This window comes from Phalangium opilio, unplaced genomic scaffold (assembly GCF_054372755.1).
Source record: "Phalangium opilio isolate 3A_F unplaced genomic scaffold, DU_Popi_V2 ptg000043l_1, whole genome shotgun sequence".
Taxonomy (NCBI): domain Eukaryota; kingdom Metazoa; phylum Arthropoda; class Arachnida; order Opiliones; family Phalangiidae; genus Phalangium; species Phalangium opilio.
In genome coordinates this window covers 1,208,675-1,220,182 of record NW_028324167.1, presented here as the reverse complement: position 1 = coordinate 1,220,182, position 11,508 = coordinate 1,208,675, and the positions used below count along the sequence as shown (strand labels likewise).

General features: G+C 40.3%; 2 protein-coding genes across 2 annotated transcripts; one reads left to right on the top strand and one right to left on the bottom strand.

Moving 5' to 3' along the window:
• The first annotated feature begins 1,817 nt into the window (after positions 1 to 1,817).
• On the top strand, positions 1,818 to 2,888 carry LOC149677284 (SCAN domain-containing protein 3-like). Its single transcript, XM_089837268.1, has 2 exons — positions 1,818 to 2,495; positions 2,604 to 2,888. Exons 1-2 carry the CDS (start codon positions 1,818 to 1,820, stop codon positions 2,886 to 2,888), a joined length of 963 nt encoding a protein of 320 aa, XP_089693394.1.
• Positions 2,889 to 6,115: 3,227 nt separating this feature from the next.
• On the bottom strand, positions 6,116 to 10,803 carry LOC149677283 (uncharacterized). The gene is made up of 11 exons (XM_089837267.1): positions 10,752 to 10,803; positions 10,390 to 10,469; positions 9,791 to 10,338; positions 9,434 to 9,635; positions 9,227 to 9,368; positions 8,928 to 9,168; positions 8,373 to 8,797; positions 8,070 to 8,120; positions 7,528 to 7,743; positions 6,961 to 7,473; positions 6,116 to 6,903 (listed from the first exon to the last, which is right to left on the bottom strand). Exons 1-11 carry the CDS (start codon positions 10,801 to 10,803, stop codon positions 6,116 to 6,118), a joined length of 3,258 nt encoding a protein of 1,085 aa, XP_089693393.1.
• Positions 10,804 to 11,508: the final 705 nt, after the last annotated feature.

Genomic DNA, 11,508 nt, shown 5'->3' with positions numbered 1-11,508 from the left:
ATGGACTAAAGCCTACAACACCCTTTTAACGGTTTTATCGCCGGGGCGACACAGTCGGGGAAATCATTCTTTGTAGCTAATCTGATTAAGCATAAAGATATATGTATTACCCAGCCACCAGATAGAATATTATGGTGTTATACAGAATATCAACCGAAACTTTTTAATTCGGTATTGGATCACACCCCGTCAGTTGAATTTCACGAGGGTATATTAAACGTAAATCTATTAGACCCCAATGTCAAGAACTTTGTCATTCTCGATGATTTGCTTTGTGAAATTTCAAATAACAAGGATGTAACGAATTTGTTCATACGTGGATCCCATCATAAAAATACGTCGGTCTTCATTCTCATGCAAAAATCTATATTATCCCGGGAAGGAAATAAGAACATTAAATTTAAACGCCCACTATCTGATAATATTCAAATCTCTGCGAGACAAATCGGCTATATTTCATTTGGCGAAACAGATATGCCCCACAAACCGCAAATACGTCATCGACGCTTTCCACCAAGCCATATCTAGAGATTACGGGTATTTATGGGTTGATTTAAAACCAACCACGTCAGATGAACATCGGCTGCGAACGGGTGTTACACCGGGAGAAGAAAGCTGCCGTCTTTGTACCAAAATGAAGAGAATACACACACACCGAGATTTTTTAAAGTTTTTAACTACGTGCAATCCGAGTCAGAGAAAACACGCAATCTAACACGCCAGTAATGACTCCATCAAAGCCATCGTGGAGGGGTGTATAAATGTCCTACGTGGGAATGTGAAATTATCAGATGATCAGAAGAAGCGACTGAGGAAATAGACGCGAAAGTTAAGGAAGCTGTCTCAACAGAAAACAGTAGCGAAGCGAAAGAAGATTCGCTCTCAAAAAGGAGGTTTTCTCCCACTTTTGTTAGCACCACTCTTATCCCTTGCGAGCACGGCGGCGGGTGCTGCCATAAGTAGAGCTATTAATAGAAATGGCTAGGAAGATGACTCTAGTTCCGGAGGAAGTTTATCGTCGATTGAATTCGCAACCCAAAATCGAACTTGGCGAACACCTAGATACCAATGCCGTTTTAAATAACAGAAAATTAAATAAATCACAAAAGATAAATATGTATAATCATCTATTATCGAGCGCCGTTAACAAAAGAAGCAGGAAGAAAACGGTTAAGGCGCCGAAAAAGAAGGACTGGTACCCGGAAATAGCTCTCGCTAATCCAGATACGCACCTCAAAAAGGCAATCGCTTTATACAAGTGGATTCATAATAACACCGAGATTGACTGGACCGCTAATGGCGAACTGATATTCAAAGGTCACCCCATCGTCGGATCTAATATCGTGGACATGCTACACGAATCCGTCAGGGCTTTAAGAAAAAACCAAAAGACACTGTCACCGGAATAGACCACTTTTACGAACTGCTTTCGAGTGAAAGTGTACCGAAAACCCTAATTAAAAATGTACAACATTATAACATAGATAGTCTAACAAATATTGACAGCGTAAATAGTTCACCAAGTGTTGTGCATAAACTTGATTTTTTACCTCCATCTATGTTCGGTAATGGAAATTGGAATACTTTGTAATAAAGAATGATATAAACGAATATACCGTGTGCACATTCTTTCACAATTCATTCACACATCATCATGGAAGGGTGTAATGATGCGGCGCTTACCGGGCTTTTAACGTCCCTATATTTAAATTCACCCAAAGTTATTACAGCGTTGTTAATAATAGTAATTATTATAATTATTGAACTATTTGACTTCGCGTATTGGTACGCCCAAAACAACGCGAACAGTACGAAACATGGATAAACTTGAAGAGATTTACTACAACGAGAGAGACCCGGGGAGTTACGGGGGCGTGCATGGACTATATCGCGCCGCTATCTCAAAGGGAATTAACGTCAACTTAAACGATGTTCGGGAATTTTTAATGCGTCAAGATACGTATACGCTACACAAACCGGCGAGATACAAATTCAAAAGAAACAAGACTATAGTGTATGGAACAGACGAACAGTGGCAAATCGACTTGGCAGACATGCAAAACATCAAACGTCACAACGACGGTTATCGATATTTATTATGCTGTATCGATATATTCAGCAAATTCGCGTTCGCAGTTGCGACCAAGGACAAAAAGGGTTCTACGATGGTAGCCGCATTTAGATCTATTTTAGAATCGGGTAGAAAACCCAAGATTGTGCAATCCGACCACGGCAAGGAATTTCTTTGCAAAGAACTACAAGAAGAATTTAAACGTAAGCGCATCAGGTTTTTCGCCACTCACTCGGAAGGTAAATCTAGCGTCGTCCAACGATTTAATCGAACTTTGAAAGCGCGCATGTACCGATATTTCACGCAAAACGATACGTATAGATACATCGACGTATTACCGGATTTATTGGAATCGTATAACAACAACTATCATAGATCTATTAAATGCAAACCGGTTGAAGTCACGAGTGAAAATTCCAAAAAGGTTTGGGATAACCTATATGGGCGTGTTGATTTTTCTCCCCCAGCTTCCTACCCCTTTGAGGTGGGTGACCTAGTTAGAATAAGCAAAAATAAAAGGACATTTGAATAGGGGTATTTAGCCAATTACACGGAGGAATTGTTCAAAGTAACGGAACTAATAGCGAGGGATCTTCCAGTTTATAAGCTCGCGGATCTAAACTCCGAACTCATTTCCGGTGTTTTCTACAAAGAGGAAATACAGAAAATTGGCAAGGATCTCGAAAACTGTAAATTTAAAATCGAAAGGGTTTTACGAAAAAGAACTAAACCCGACGGTACCAAAGAACTGCTAGTTCGTTGGCGTGGATACAGTTCAGACTTTGATTCTTGGGTGCAAGAAATCGAAACAAGATGAGTTTCTACATCACGCTACCCTCCGACTCATCGACGCAATATTTCAAGAACAACACCATAAGTAGGTTCCGGACATATCTACCGGAACCCATTGAACTCGATGGATCCTTGTACGAGGTTGGACTGGCCGAAATCAGCTACCCGAGAACTTGGAATAACGTGAAACAAGAATGGGCGTTCATAATTCAGGATACAACTTACGATGGCGATGTTGGAACAAACCTCAGAAACCAAGCAGGGGAGTATAAGAGTGTCGCAGGAGACGCTTATCGAGAGACGCGTGACATAACCATATTTATCCCTCCTGGGTATTACGGTTCGGCGGAAGAATTATTGGAAATAATGTCAACTGACGATGATGGACAAAAAATAAACTCTAGGGTAGAATTTCATTACAACAATCCAAACCGTCGAGTTGTAGTCGAATTAAAGGGAGCGAACCGAGTTCGTATCCCCCACGAAGTCGCCATTATATTAGGTTTCACTAGAAACCCCGGCGAAGACGTCACCGTGGATAAGTCTATGACCGCGCCATTCAGCTGCGACATGGATGCCGGGTTACACTCTATATTCGTATACTCCTATATAATTCAATGTCGATCGGTCGGAGACTCTGATGTTCCTCTTTTACGAATTATAAGTATAAATGGAAAGGATGGAGACACGGACGAGAAGAAGTTTTCCAGACCGCATTATATGCCTATAGCGAACAACCAATTTCAAACCATCGAAATAAATATTATGAGCGAGATGGGCGTACCGGTACATTTCGAACGAGGAAAAGTTCACGTCACTCTTCACTTTAGAACCAGGAGACCCTGGACTCTGTTATAAAAGCGTCATGAAAATTATTAACACGTTTGTCGGGGTTGCAACATGTCGCCGTATAACTCGGGACACCTCTCCGTAGGAGATTATCAAAACTATTATCTGAATCAAATTGGACATGGGTCACTTCCCGTATACCGCGGTGTGGCCGTTCAAAGAGGTTACGGCCTTGGAAATATATTAGCCTCGGCATTTCGATCCACCATGCCCATTCTAAAAAGGGGTGCGAAATTTCTCGGACGAAAAGCTTTAAATACGGGTGCAAAAATTGCGACAGACCTCACGGAGGGTGTATCGTTTAAAGAGGCATTAAAAACAAGAGAAACGGAAGTGGGCAGGGAAATGTTGAGAAAGGCGGCCGAAACAGTAACGGAATTAACCGGAAACGGACGTAAAAGGAAGCGTACGACTTCGCGTATCGTCAGTTCAGTTCGAACCAGGAGGAAGAGAAGGTCGTACCCGTTGCAGCCCGATATATTTTCATAATGTCTCTGGCGCATCCAAGCTCTCAAAGCAGCATCAGCTCGGAATTGGATTTATTCCACGTACCGTAGACCCAAACCGGGATATTAGGGAGTCAGTGGGTAGAGTATAACCCAACGTCCAACGTAAATGAAAATCAGGCAATCAGATTCACCATTACTGGAAACTCGGAAACATACATCGATTTGAAGAACACTCTCATTCAACTCGAAGTCAAAGTGGAAAAACCCGACGGAACACTACCCAAGGCCGAAGTTCGCGATGCGACAAATGCCGTAGTAACGGCCGCTGATAAAATTGGACCGGAAAATCTATTTCTAAGTAGCCTTTTTAGCGAAGTCCACGCGTCGTTGGGCGATAGATCGGTTACATCGTGCCCTCAACAATACTCATTCAAGAGTATGATTGAAACGCAGTTGACTTTCGGAGGAACCGCCAAAGAGAGTTTTTTGACGGGGGCGCTCTTCTACAAGGATTCATCGGGAAAATTCGACGAATATTTTGAAAATGAAGGATTCGAGAAGCGTGCAATATTCGCCCAAGAAGGTGTTAGCGATTTAATCGGCATAGTACATGTAGATATTTGTCAACAAAACCGCTTTATCCCAAACTTGATCGACCTTAATTTCAAGTTTATCAAAAGTCCCAACGAATCCTGTTTACACACGGACGGAACAAAGTGTAAGGTTGTATTCACGCACGCGTCAATGTTCGTCAGAAGAGTCAAATTAACACCCGAGATTATGATATCCCACGCCAAAACCCTGGAAATGGCCACGATGAAATACCCCATTACTCGTACCGAGTGTAATTCATTTTCAATATCTCAAGGAAATAAAATAGCCGTGAAAGACAATTTATTTAGCGGGCAATTACCGAATAAAGTAGTGATCGGCTTTGTCGATCAAAACGCGTTTTTGGGTGATTACAAAATGTCGCCTTTCAATTTTAAAAACTATGCGCTATCTCAAATCGCTTTGTACGTTGACGGGGTTAGCGTGCCGCATAAACCGCTGAACCCAAACTTCAAGGATAACCTATACATGCGATCGTATACTAATCTATTCCTCCAAATTGGACAATGGAATATCGACGAGGGAAACTTTATCGGGCGAGATGAATTCGCCAATGGAAACGCTCTATTCGTCTTCGACCTAACTCCTGATCTCAACGGCAGTTGCGGTGAAAGTTTCAACCTTATAAAGAATGGGAGTGTGCGATTAGAACTAATTTCCGGCAATCGCTGCCGTCTACGGTTAGCGTGATTTACTATTCAGAGTTTCGATCCCTGATTGAAATTGATAAAAACAGAGCCGTTTTATTCGACCAAAGTTCGTAAGAACCGCGCCGGGGGCCAGCCCGCGCTCGCGAGTCGAGTACATATTTGAAATCGCGCGCGCGAGTCACGTACATTTGAATACGCGCGCGCCGCGACACGCGTTCAAAATGGACACTCAACAAATTGAACGAATATTAAGACGTGATCGCTACACCAAGAATCTGTTTAGAGGTATATTCCCAGCGGATAAACCCCCAAAGACCGTTACAACGTTTCCCTCATTATTCATCGTGAATACCGATACGTCGAGAGGTCGCGGAGAACATTGGACAACGATCTACATTTCGAGGAAAAAGAACACTGAATGTTTTGAAAGTTACGGGAACCCACCTGATGTGTTTAAATTTAACGATTTCGTGGAACGAAACAGCCTAACTGTGACGTACAATTCGCGTCAATTACAAGGAGAATCTAGTATAACCTGCGGTGGATATTGCGTCTATTTTTCCCTCTATCGATGTCGAGGAATTAAAATGTATAAAATAATAGAGAGATTCTCTACAAACAAAAATGTAAACGATCGTATTATTGTGGAATATATGCATAAGAATTACTCAATAAATTTGTCTTAAAATTTTTTATTTTGTATCTTTATGTCCATGGGCGAGTGTAGAAACACCGTCATCTAAAATGAACCGCTTGTCGTCGCAGGGGTTAAGACATAGTTTATTCTGTCTCACCGTTGTTAAAACATGTTTGTTGCTCACGATTCGAGTCATTTCGCGATTAAACAAGCAGTCGCGGTACTGCTCGTGTCGAACATTCTTCTTGACCACACGCTTGCATACACCTTTACAAGTCTTCTTTTCGCCCTTTGCAGATATTATACTATACATTTTGGGTCTTAGACCACAAAACTGTTCGATCGGTGTACCATCTAGCTCGTCTTTGAATTTTCCAAGTTTTTTCTTGTTCGCGTCACTAAAAAGCGGGTGATCGCGAGGGTAGCCAGAAAAGTCGTACATGTCCGCTTGGGCGGCGAAATCGGCGTATAGGTCGGGGATTTCGATGCGGAACGTGAGGCTGTCTGTAATTATAAGATGGATTAGTTTAAAATCGGGTAAACACCTTAAAAACCTCATACCAGTATCTGTGAAAAGTAATTTCGCGCTCTCCCCATATCGTCTCTGGATTACATCGTAATGAAATTGGTACATCAGAAGTTTAGATAAGTCCAGAATAACGAACCCCGTGAAGATGGGGCGGTTTAGGACCAACTTCTTTTTCGTCATGTGAATACCGACCAATTGATTGTGAAAGATGGTAAACCTCTCAAAGGCGGGAGATGAGGCCTTTTTAACCGCCTTCTCTGGTGTTGTAACTAGTTTGAAATCCTGACGATTTCTCAAGTTTTCCATAGTTTTACCTGAAAAATTATTTTTACTTTTATTTTTTAACTTTGTTAATTAAGTTAATTACGTACCAAAGACGGCATTGTTCATTAATTTATATAGATCTTTTTCGAAATCCTCTGTTGCTAGTTTTCTTTTCTCCGTTTTGAAGATAATATATTCCTTCAACCAGGCACCCTGCTCGAACTTCAAAATCCGACGAATCTTGGTGATTTTTAACCCCTTTGATACGTAATACTTCAAATTACGGTAGTGAACGACGTATCGTTCCTGATTGAAAAGGTTGGGGACTAATTTTGGTAGCGATTCCTTGATTTTTATGTTGAGTGAGGTCATCTGGTCCTTTGAATATTCGGAGAGCATCTCGGGTTTGATTGTCATTGATTCTGGTGCCAATGGGTAAGAGTTATGATCTTTGTGCAAGTCCTCCGGGTATTCGAGGTCCGCCTCAACTATGAAACCTTCTGGTGAGGTGTCGGAACAACGTAGAATTTCGGTTTCAGAGTCCGGAGTTGGTTCAATCCATCGGAAGTTCTTCACCGGTAGGGCGTCGCACATGACAGTACCGTACAAGTTGCTACAATCTATGAATGTTAGTTATTAGTTTGTTTCGCTGATGTTAATCTAAAATTTCTTACCAAGGTAGCAGATGTAACTACTAGGCTTCGATTCGTCATGTGATTCTAGATATTTGTTGTTGGCTGCTGCAAACCGATGACTTATCATCGAGACACCTCCCTTAATCCCCTTTTCGATGAATAGGTGCATATCCTTATCCAAAAGAAGGTCTAAGCGTACCTTCGTTTTACAAAGGGCGGCGCTTGATGCAAAACCTGGTAGGGTATAAGCATGGGCTGGATCGAGTCGATAGGATGTCATACACATTTTGCGGAAATTGTGGAACACATCGGCTAGAAGGAGTGTGTCGGACATAGGGTTCGAAAATTACGGTAATTTTGGAAAATGGTAAATTACGGTTATTTTGGAAAATGGTAAATTACGCCGTAATTTACCGCGTAAATTACCGTTCACGGTAATTTACGAAATTCAAAAATTAAATTATGTTGATCGTTTATAAGCTAAATAATGAAAAATATCACTTGAACACAGCTATTATTTTTATAGCATAGTATCGTACATTATTTAAACACCGAGTTTTCATGTTTGCAGCTCCAAATACTTTGAACAGCAACATCCACTTGCTTCTTCTTACCAATTTTGCGAATTATTGCTATTTCACGATTTTAGAACAAAATTCTAGAGAAGGGCCGAAACCAGTTTAAACCGATACCGATATATCGGTTTAGTCAATTCGGTGGTAAATTATTATCGTACGCAGGTAAATTACCACGGTAATTACCAGGGTAATTACCGTTTTCGTAATTTACCCGAGAAAATCGTAAATTACAGTTACCGTGGTAAATTACCGTGTAAATTACCATGGTAATTTACCGATTTAGAACCTTAGTCGGACAACACGTACAGATCGTGATACCTCCCAGATTTTGTATGTTAAAAGATTGCCACACGTTTTGAGCGTGGGCGTAATCTTCCTGGGCCAAGGGTTCGTCCGTGAGGTCGTTGTGGAAGCACTCAACTGGTGGTAGTTGCCTCTCGTCGAAGCGCTTCTCCGAATCCATGTAGGTGTACGGGTAAACACCATTCCTAAGAAGTAACTTGACCTCGTCTGGGTTGAATACAGAGTTCAACAATGGGAATTTCACCGGTCCGCCTTTCGACACATTCGAAACAAGTGTCTCGAGTGACGCCGGTAAGAACCAAATACTATCCACAAAACGTAAATTCCCTAGTGTGAATGAAATGTACGTTTCACTGTTGGACGCGATACAGTCAATCTTCTTGTTTCTTATCAGGGCGATTTGCTGCATGATAAGGCGGGCGTCGTATCTGTTGGTGTTACGTAGATAGCATACAGTTATAATTATCGATTATGGTTAATTACCAGCTCAAGTTGTGCATCACGACTGGGATGAATTTAGGTGCTTTTAACTTCAGATTACAACTCTGGCATGCGCACCCCCTATATACTCCGGTGTAGTGGTCGTGGTCACGTGTTTTGACCATCTTTCCAATGAATGGTTCATCGCAAACGTAACAGAGCGTTGAAGTATGGAAAGCGATTTCTTCATCAGCAGAAAGTTGCATGGGAATATTTTCCTTCAACATTTCGGCGATATGATCAGCTTCACCCAAAAGCATTTTCAGAAATTTCAAAGCTCCATCTCCCCCTCTGTACGTCTCATGCTTGACGAGATTTCCTGCGAGTATTCAAATATGTTAGATAATACGACACGTGATTCACGGTTTTGAACTCACCAGTTGGACCGACAATAGCGTATGAAAACCCACACGCTACATGTAACGCTAATGTCGTAGTTGACGACAGTTTCGAGTCTGGCAGACACGTTGAGACTTTTGGTAAAAGAGATTCGATATCAGCAACGATGATATATGGAACCTGTTTATGTAACAAATATTATGATACATATCTCTCGTTAAAATAAAACATATCTCGTATATTACCATTTGATTCCATCCAAAGTTTTCGAATTTTAAAACTGGTTTATCGTGAGGCATGATAACGCGTTGTGGATCATGCACATTACACTCTCGCGCATGGTTATTGTGTACTCCTTCCATGCTGCTTCTCTTCAAGCAATACCGACAATAATAGGCTGTTTCTTTGTGTTTCGTGAAGTCGCTTAGAAGTCGGCTTAGGTGACGGCTTAGGTGACGGATAAATACATAATGTTTTGATTCACCATTTGAAACGAATAGCAAATCAATTTGTCGCGCCTCGGGGAATTTTTCTCACTCACATACCGGGGAAAGTAACCCTTTTCATAAGCGAAAATGTTGATGGAGAGGTTATTCTTTTACTCGAATATCTTAAAATTATATGCGTCCAACTCAAAGGGGAATGTAATGTCGGACACGTTCAGTTCGTCCTCATATGGTCTATAATGAGTGAGTCGACTAGGTGAATGTGTATTCATCGCCGGGTGTATTTTTGCTAAGATTAACCACAAAAAACACTTGTTGTCGAGTAGTTCTCCCGGGTTAACGTTTACAGTAGCCTTTTTATTTTCAATTACGGGCGGTAATTGAAAATATGTACCGCCCACGAGTGGTAGGTATTGAATTATGTTGATTTGGACGTATAGAATACGGTCCAAAACCCAGCTACTCCCCATCGATTCGAAATTGCTCATACTTTCTGCTAATTTCTCCCGACTTAAGCCTAGCTGTCGGGGAATAACCTCGGGTGTTAGAGTTGCGTGTGTGAACCCACGGAAGTACGGACTAGTTTCGACGTCTGTATCCGTATTCCCGAGTTCCCGCGTGTATCGCGCACGCACCACCATGTACCATTTTATTCCTCTTTCTTCCGAAAGTTTGTTTCTGAGGTACGTTTGCAGTTTATCACACTGTAAAAAATTACTGTTGAAATTACGGCAATTTTATTGGCAGAAAATTACCAGGAAAGTTACCGTTAAATTACAGGTTTTTTTACCGTTAGCATCAACATTAATTTTATCGTGAAACTTGCAATAAAAACCTGATATATGTACAATTATAGTTTAGTTAGTTTAACAGAAATGTTACGGTGGTGTTAACAGTAAATTGTACCGGATTTTTACTTTTATTTTAAAATAAAATGAAGGTAAAAAACCACAACGTTATTTTTCACGTAAATCTTGCAATTAAGAACTTGCTCCATGCAGAAGTGAAGTAAGGTTAGTTTTACTGGAACGTTACTGGTGTGCCAACGTGAAATTCTGCCTTCCTTCCTACTATTTTTTAACAGGAAGTAAAAAGCACAAATCTGGCGAGATCTTGCCTAGTTCATTTGTAAAGGTTAAAGTGGCTAATCCTTTACTATATATCCTCATTATTTCCAATAAAGGCCTAATATATATCATTTAAATGTGTATTCAACTTTCGGCTCACTCTGAACCGTAAAGACCTCCTCAAGGAGAAGATGAATCAAGGCTAATTTTGCTTTAGCCCAAGGAATTCTTAATTCATGGATCCACTTCGAAAAACAGTTACTACAATAATAAGCGCTAACATCCATTGAAACTATGAAAGTTAAATTTTACGTTTACCCTATATATAAATGCATTAAAGCTGAATTAAAAAGTAAACACAAAATTTGAAATATTAATATCAAGAGATGTTCTTGGAATATTGAAATGAAACAGAGCTTTATAGCTTCACAACTACTAAAAGAATCTAAATGTCGAAACATATTTAATAGATTTTCATTTAATATTCTGCAAAAAGAAAATGTTTATGGTTTTGTAAGAGATCTTTTCATCCTACTTGCTTTATATTAACTTTGATACACGTATGGTGTTTCGATTCAGATGCAATCTTCATTACTCGTTCTATATAAACTTTCAATCGTGTCGTTCCGAAGGAAGAAGTTTATCTTAAATAATTAAATAAATAAATAAATATATCTTACATTAATTATTCTAATCGTCTGTATTTTAGATTAATTATAGTTAAGTCGATGCAAGAAACATCATTCCTAAAACTATTTTAAACATAGCTATTGTTTGCGTTTCACTTCTAGCGAACACCTTTTTCAG